Consider the following 7,641-nt stretch of genomic DNA (forward strand, 5'->3'; position numbering starts at 1 on the left):
GAAGAGATTTACCAGGATGTTGCCTGGTATGGAGGACATTAACTATGAAGAGCGGTTGAAGAAACTCGGTTTGTTCTCACTGGAACGACGGAGGTTGAGGGGCGACCTGATAGAGGTCTACAAAGTTATGAGGGGCATAGACAGAGTGGATAGTCAGAGGCTTTTCCCCAGGGTAGAGGGGTCAATTACTAGGGGGCATAGGTTTAAGGTTCGAGGGGCAAGGTTTAGAGGAGATGTACGAGGCAAGTTTTTTTTTTTTTTTTTTATACACAGAGGGTAGTGGGTGCCTGGAACTCGCTGCCGGTGGAGGTGGTGGAAGCAGGGACGATAGTGACATTTAAGGGGCATCTTGACAAATACATGAATAGGATGGGAATAGAGGGATACGGACCCAGGAAGTGCAGAAGATTTTAGTTTAGACAGGCAGCATGGTCGGCACGGGCTTGGAGGGCCGAAGGGCCTGTTCCTGTGCTGTACTTTTTTTTGTTCTTTGTTCTAATGTGCAAACTCCACACGGACAGTGACCCAGAGCCTCGATCGAACCTGGGACCTCGGCGCCGTGAGGCAACAGGGCTAACCCACTGCACCAACGTGCTGCCCTGGAGAGTGTTAGTTATGAAGAGAGATTGGATAGACTTGGATTGATTTCCTTGGAACAGAGACTGAGGGGGCCATGATTGAGATGTATAAAATGATGGGCATAGACAGGAAGAAACGTTTCTCTTGGTTGAGGGATCAATGACCAGGGGACATACATTTAAGGCAAAGGACAGGAGGTTCAGAGGGGACAAGAGGAAAAACTATTTTACCCAGAGGGTGGTACGAGTTTCAAACTCGCTGTCAGAAAGGATGGTGGAGGCAGAGACCCTCATAACATTTAAAAAGTACTTAAATGTGCACTTGCAATCCCAAGGCATACAAGGCAATGGGCCAAGTGCTGGGAAACGGGATTAGAATAGCTTGGTGGTTGTTTTTGACCGGGGCAGATGCGATGGGCCAAAGGGACTTTTCTGTGCTACATGGCTCTATAACAACACTTTGCAGTAATACACTTGTCTGCAACTGGGCTCCCAAGTTCCCCCTCCTCAGTGACTACTTTTCGCAACAAAACTGAGAATATTAAAAGGAAAATTACAAATCAAATCCTGCTGGAGCAACTTAGTTAAATCCAAGTCTAACTTACCTGTGTGCACGGCCAAGTGCGCAAGCATGAAGCATAACAGCATCCAGACTGACAGTCCCATCTTTCTGTCCATCGTAAAGATTCACCTGGAGGAGAGAAAGTAAATGTTAGATTCGCACATGATCTGCAAGTTTCCTAAAACAGTTCAGTTGTAAGTCCCGAGATATCCTCCACTCATGCAGTAGCTGGTGTGTGTTGTATTGTATTGTGAGAGTTCTGCAAGATATACCACAAATAAAAGATGGACAGTTCTGATCACAAACAATGAACTGACAGCCATGGAGGCTCAAAAACTGGAATATATTTGCTCAAAGTTCTTTGGACACAGGTGCCAACACCACCAGGGGTTCACGGAACATATATACACACGCTGACCATTTACTCTGACATGTGCTATCAAAACAAAACACTAGACAGGGTTCGTAAAAGGGAGACAACTGAATGTTAACGTGCGACGACTATTAGGGGTGATAATGATGCCCCCAGTGGAGGGGGAGGCAGAGATAGTGGCGGCAATGGACGCAGAGAAGGCATTTGATAGGGTGGAGTGGGAGTATTTATGGGAAGTGTTAAGGAGGTTTGGGTTTGGGAACGGGTTTATTAGCTGGGTTAGACTTCTTTATGGGGCTCCAACGGCAAGCGTAGTTACAGGTCGACATAGATCGGAGTATTTCCGACTATATAGGGGAACAAGACAGGGATGCCCGCTGTCTCCATTGTTGTTCGCGTTGGCAATTGAACCTCTGGCCATGGCGTTGAGAGACTCCAGGAAATGGAGAGGGGTGATTAGAGGGGGAGAAGAACACCGAGTCTCGTTATATGCGGATGACCTATTGTTATACGTGTCGGACCCAGCGGGGGGAATGATAGAGGTTATGCGAATTTTGAGGGGGTTCGGGGATTTCTCGGGGTATAGGCTAAACATGGGGAAGAGTGAATTATTTGTGATACATCCAGGGGACCAGAGTAGAGAGATAGAAGGCTTGCCTCTAAGGAAAGTGGAAAGAAACTTCCGATACCTGGGGATTCAGATCGCTAGGAGCTGGGGAACCTTGCACAGACTTAATCTGACACGGTTGGTAGAACAAATGGAGGAGGACTTCAAGAGGTGGGACATGCAGCCTCTATCGCTGGCGGGCAGGGTGCAAGCAATTAAGGTGATGGTCCTCCCGAGGTTCTTATTTGTATTTCAATGTCTCCCTATACTAATCACTAAGACCTTTTTTAATAAAATAGACAGGAGCATCACGAGCTTCGTGTGGGCAGGGAAAGTTCCGAGAGTAAGGAGGGGGTTCCTTCAGCGTAGTAGGGACAGAGGAGGATTGGCACTACCGAACTTGGGCGATTACTATTGGGCCGCCAATGTGGCAATGATACGTAAATGGATGATGGAGGGTGAGGGAGCGGCGTGGGAAAGACTGGAGAGAAAGTCCTGTAAAGGGACGAGTTTAGAGGCGCTGGTGACGGCGCCGCTACCGATCTCACCTAAAAAGTTTACCACGAACCCGGTGGTGGCGGCAACATTGAATATCTGGGGACAGTGGAGGCGACAGAGAGGGGTGCGGGGAGCCCTGGTGGGGTCCCCAATCAGGAACAACCATAGGTTCGCCCCAGGAAGAATGGATGGAGGATTTCAGAGCTGGTTCCAGTTGGGAATTAGGAGGGTGGGAGATTTATTTATAGATGGGACTTTTGCGAGCTTGGGAGCATTGGAGGAAAAGTATAAGTTGCCCCGGGGAAATTTCTTGAGATATATGCAGGTGAGGGCATTTACTAGACAACAGGTGAGGGAATTTCCATTGCTCCCGACACAGGGGATACAGGACAGGGTGCTTTCAGGGGTGTGGGTCGGAGAGGGCAAGGTATCAGAGATTTACCGAGAGATGAGGGAAGAGGGGGAGGAGTCGGTGGGCGAACTAAAAGGAAAGTGGGAAGAAGAACTAGGGGAGGAGATAGAGGAGGGTATGTGGGCTGATGCCCTAAGCAGGGTAAATTCCTCTTCCTCATGCGCCAGGCTTAGCCTGATTCAATTTAAGGTGCTACATAGAGCACACATAACGGGAGCAAGATTGAGCAGGTTCTTTGGAGTGGAGGACAAATGTGGGAGGTGTGGCGGGAGCCCGGCAAACCACGCACATATGTTTTGGGCATGCCCGGCACTGGAAGGGTATTGGAAGGGAGTGACGGGAGTGATTTCGCGGGTGGTGAGGGCCCGGGTCAAACCAGGCTGGGGGTTAGCTCTATTTGGAGTTGCGGAAGAGTCGGGAGTGCAGGAGGCGAAAGAGGCCGACGTTGTGGCCTTTGCGTCCCTAGTAGCCCGGCGCAGGATCCTACTCATGTGGAAGGAGGCGAAACCCCCCGGACTGGAGGCCTGGGTAAATGATATGGCGGGGTTCATTAAACTGGAGCAGATAAAGTTTGCCCTGAGAGGATCGGCTCAAGGGTTCACCAGGCGGTGGCAGCCATTTCTCGACTACCTAGGGGAACGTTAGAGGGAAGACAGATGACCAGCAGCAGCAACCCAGGGGGAGGGGGGGGGGGGGGGAGGGGGGGTTTAGTTTAGGTCAAAGATAAAGGGGTTTTGTTACTTGTGTATTGTTTAAAATTTCTGTATTGTTATTGTTGCGTTTGCTTTGTAAGAGGGGAAAAATTGTTGTTTGGGAAAAAATTTTCAATAAAACATTTATAAAAAAAAAAACACTTCAGAGATTGGCAAAAATCACCCTGAAGCAGAAAGCCTAGGACTAGACGACCACAATCTTGATCCACAAACACCAGTAAATTTATTTTCTCCTGCTCCACCTTCACGGATATTTTACTCGCCATTGCCAGCTGCTGTATTATCCATTTGCAATCTCTTGTGCACACATTCGCATCCTTCCTATACAACTGTCTGTTTACTTTTCCCTCAGCTCCCCAGGGCCAAGGTAATTCACCGGAGTTTCTCCTGTGGCTGGCAGAGAATACAAGCTGGCTTCTAGGAACTTACTTTACCAAAATCCCGGTTCCAACAAGCAAAATGTTCCACACTCAAGGTTTCTCAGCAGGTATAATTCAGCCAAACCTCACCCACCTATTTCCTCAACGTAATACATATAAACCCATACAATTCAAGCAAGCAAAAAGTAAACTTAGCTGCACCCTAAGCAATCCCAATGTAGACACTCGACTATCTGATGAAGCCAAACAAGGCAGCAATCCAACCAGCAAGCTACAGACTCTTCCAAGAATTACCCATCATTCACTTAATTAGTCAATGTGTCAGTTCAACAAATAATTCATGCAGCCCCTCATAATAAGCTGCCACCATTTGGACAATGCAGGGATTTCCCCCGCAATTTCTATTTTAATGGTAACATCTCCTCCATATCAAGGTTAAAGAGTACACAGAGAGGGCTCCTGACCATCCATCTACATCAGAAGTCGGTCATCCAACTTTATTCCGTTTCTCTGTCTCAAGTTACAAAGCACCTCCCATTGTCAGTTATAAGGGTGATAAGATCTTCGAGGCACTAAATCAGTGTGTATAATCTATCAAATATCTCGTAAATGCCAGTAACTTGCCAAACAGATACAGATGGCGACGCAGTGGTTAGCACTGCTGCCTTACGGTGCTGAGGACCCGAGATCGCTCCCGGCCCCAGGTCACTGTCCACGTGGAGTTTGGAAACTTTTTTTTTAAAAAACGATGCAGGTGGATGGTGAAATAAACAGAAAAAATTGGTCACTATTTTTACTTGTCATTATCCATGACACTATAAAATGAAGTCATTTAAGGCCAGCATGCAACTGGTGATATCAACTATTACACTGTGGCTAGCCCACGCAAACACAGGGAGAATGTGCAAACTCCACATGGACTGTGACCCAGAGCCGGGATCGAACCTGGGACCTCGGTGCCGTGAGGCTGCAGGGTAGTGTCAGAAAGTTGTGGGTTCAAGCCCCAACCCAGAAACTGGAGTACATAATCTGGGTTGGTACATCAGTGAGTAGAGGGAGTGCTGCGCTGTCAGAGGTGTTTTTCTGATTAGACATTAAACCGAGGCTCTGTTTGTTCTCTTAGCTAGAGGTCAAAAGAAATTCCACATTATTTTGAAGAATAGCAGGGAGACTCTCCTCAGAACTTAAAACACAGAACACTTACAGTGCAGAAGGAGGCCATTCAGCCCATCGAGTCTGCACCGTCCCACTTAAACCGTCACTTCCACCCTATCCCCGTAACCCAATAACCCCTAACATTTTGCACAATAAGGGCAATTTAGCATGGCCTAACCTAACCTGCACATTGGACTGTGGGAGGAAACCGGAGCACCAGGACGATACCCACGCAGACATGGGGAGAACGTGCAGACTCCGCACAGACAGTGACGCAGCGGGGAATCGAACCTGGAACCCTGGCGCTGTGAAGCCACAGGTAGTCACTTGTGCTACCGTGCTGCCCAAATGTTTAGGTCTCAACTATTTACCACCTATGTTAATAAAATAATAATCCTTATTATTGTCACAAGTAGGCTTACATTATAACACTGCAATGAGGTTACTGTGAAAATCCCCCAGTCGCCACACTCCAGCACCTGTTTGGGTACACAGAGGGAGAATTCAGAATGTCCGATTCACCTAACAAGTATGTCTTTCGGGACTTGTGGGAGGAAACTGGAGCACCCGGAGAAAACCCACGCAGACACGGGGAGAATGTGCGGACAGTGACGCAGGGGACGGAGTGTAGGACATCCAAGTTTACTGATAAGTGATAAACTAAGCTGTGAGGAGGGCACAAAGAGGTTGCAAAATTAAATGGACTGGAGTTGTGAAAGTGAGTTGGAGTACTAGGACTAATTAAGCCTTGCTGCCAATGGCACAAGGCTCAGTTGAAATTTCATCTGCAACAACGTGCACTTTTGGGCTTCTTAGCCAAGATAGGATATGTGTCCTTTAGGATTAGATTGATTCTTGGGTCGATAGGGTCATCTAATGAAAAGATATGGAACAGAATGGGGTCCTATTCCTTGGAGTTGAGAAGATTAAGCAATGATGCCATTGAAACATATAAAATGAAGCTCAACAAGGTGAGAGGATATTCTGGAGAGTTTAGAATGAGGGGGGCATGAGGGACGGTCATTTAGGACTGAAATTAGGAGAAATTCTTCACTCGCAAGGTTGTGAATACATAGAAACATACGCAGAAAATAGGAGGCCATTCAGCCCTTCGATAGGGTTGAAATGCCACAATGTTTGGGCCTTTCTGTGGTAGCGAATTGCACAGATTCCCCGCTCTCTGGGTGAAGGAATCTCTGGTCCTGGACTCCCGCCTTCCGGAACATTCCCGGGATCCACCCGGTCTGATCCTGTCCTAAACTCCAGTCAGTACGATCCCGAGCTGTGGATCTCCAGTCAGGGTGACGGATCTCCTCAGAGATCCAGTGGCTCTGGACTCTGAAAGGCCCGGGGATCGGGTGGGATGGTGCAGCCGGTGTTGGGATCACTCCCGATCCCGCTGGAGCGGCTGCCGGGCGCCCGGCCCCCCGGACAGCGGCTCAGACACTCGGGGCCGCGGGCTGGAGTCGGGACGCAGGCCCGAGGGGCTGACTGGCCTCGGGGCCCCCCCGCTCTCAGCCCCGGCTCCCCGGGGTTGGTGACTCACCGGCTCCGGGCCGCTGACCGCGCTCTCCCTGCCGGCTCCGCTCTCCGCCGCGCTCTCCCTGCCGGCCGGGCTCTCTCGCTGGGTCTCGCTCCCCTGCGGCCCCGCGCTCTGACCGGCTCCCAGCCCAGGCCCCGCCCCATCCGAACGCGGCGGCCGCCCATTGGTCCGCGTCACCGCCGATCCTCTGGCCCCTACCCCCCCATTGGCCCACGACAAAGAGGCGGTGCCCCGGCTCAGCCCGGTTCCCAGACGTTCAGCCCGCCGATTGGTCCACGTCTGGGACGCCGACAGCACGTGGGCTGCAAGAGATCCCCGGCTGGAGGAGAGCGGAGACCACGTGGGAGGACCGGCGCCTGCCCCGCCCCCGCGCCCCCAGGGGGTCGTCCCGCCGCCCCCTCCCACAGGGGCTTGCACAGAGAGACCACTCGGCCCACACCCTCCAGGGGGTCAGCCTAGCCCCAGGAGACCACTCGGCCCACACCCTCCAGGGGGGTCAGCCTAGCCCCGGGAGACCACTCGGCCCACCCCCGCCAGGGGGGTCAGCCTAGCCCCAGGAGACCACTCGGCCCACACCCTCCAGGGGGTCAGCCTAGCCCCGCGAGACCACTCGGCCCACAACCTCCAGGGGGTCAGCCTGGCCCCAGGAGACCACTCGGCCCACACCCTCCAGGGGGTCAGCCTGGCCCCAGGAGACCACTCGGCCCACACCCTCCAGGGGGTCAGCCTGGCCCCTGGAGACCACTCGGCCCACCCCCGCCAGGGGGTCAGCCTAGCCCCGGGAGACCACTCGGCCCACACCCTCCAGGGGGTCAGCCTA

At 51.4% G+C, this 7,641-nt stretch overlaps 1 protein-coding gene across 1 annotated transcript in view; it reads right to left on the bottom strand.

Moving 5' to 3' along the window:
• hyou1 (hypoxia up-regulated 1) overlaps positions 1–6,977 on the bottom strand; it is a 65,035-nt gene extending 58,058 nt beyond the window's left edge. Inside the window, exons 1-2 of the mRNA XM_072486370.1 lie at positions 6,825–6,977; positions 1,184–1,269 (exon numbers count right to left, since the gene is read on the bottom strand). Coding sequence (XP_072342471.1) covers positions 1,184–1,256 — 73 coding nt within the window. The 5' untranslated portion in view covers positions 1,257–1,269; positions 6,825–6,977. The remainder of the gene's footprint in view (positions 1–1,183; positions 1,270–6,824) is intronic.
• Between the last annotated feature and the right edge of the window lie 664 nt (positions 6,978–7,641).

This window comes from Scyliorhinus torazame, chromosome 21 (assembly GCF_047496885.1).
Source record: "Scyliorhinus torazame isolate Kashiwa2021f chromosome 21, sScyTor2.1, whole genome shotgun sequence".
NCBI lineage: Eukaryota > Metazoa > Chordata > Chondrichthyes > Carcharhiniformes > Scyliorhinidae > Scyliorhinus > Scyliorhinus torazame.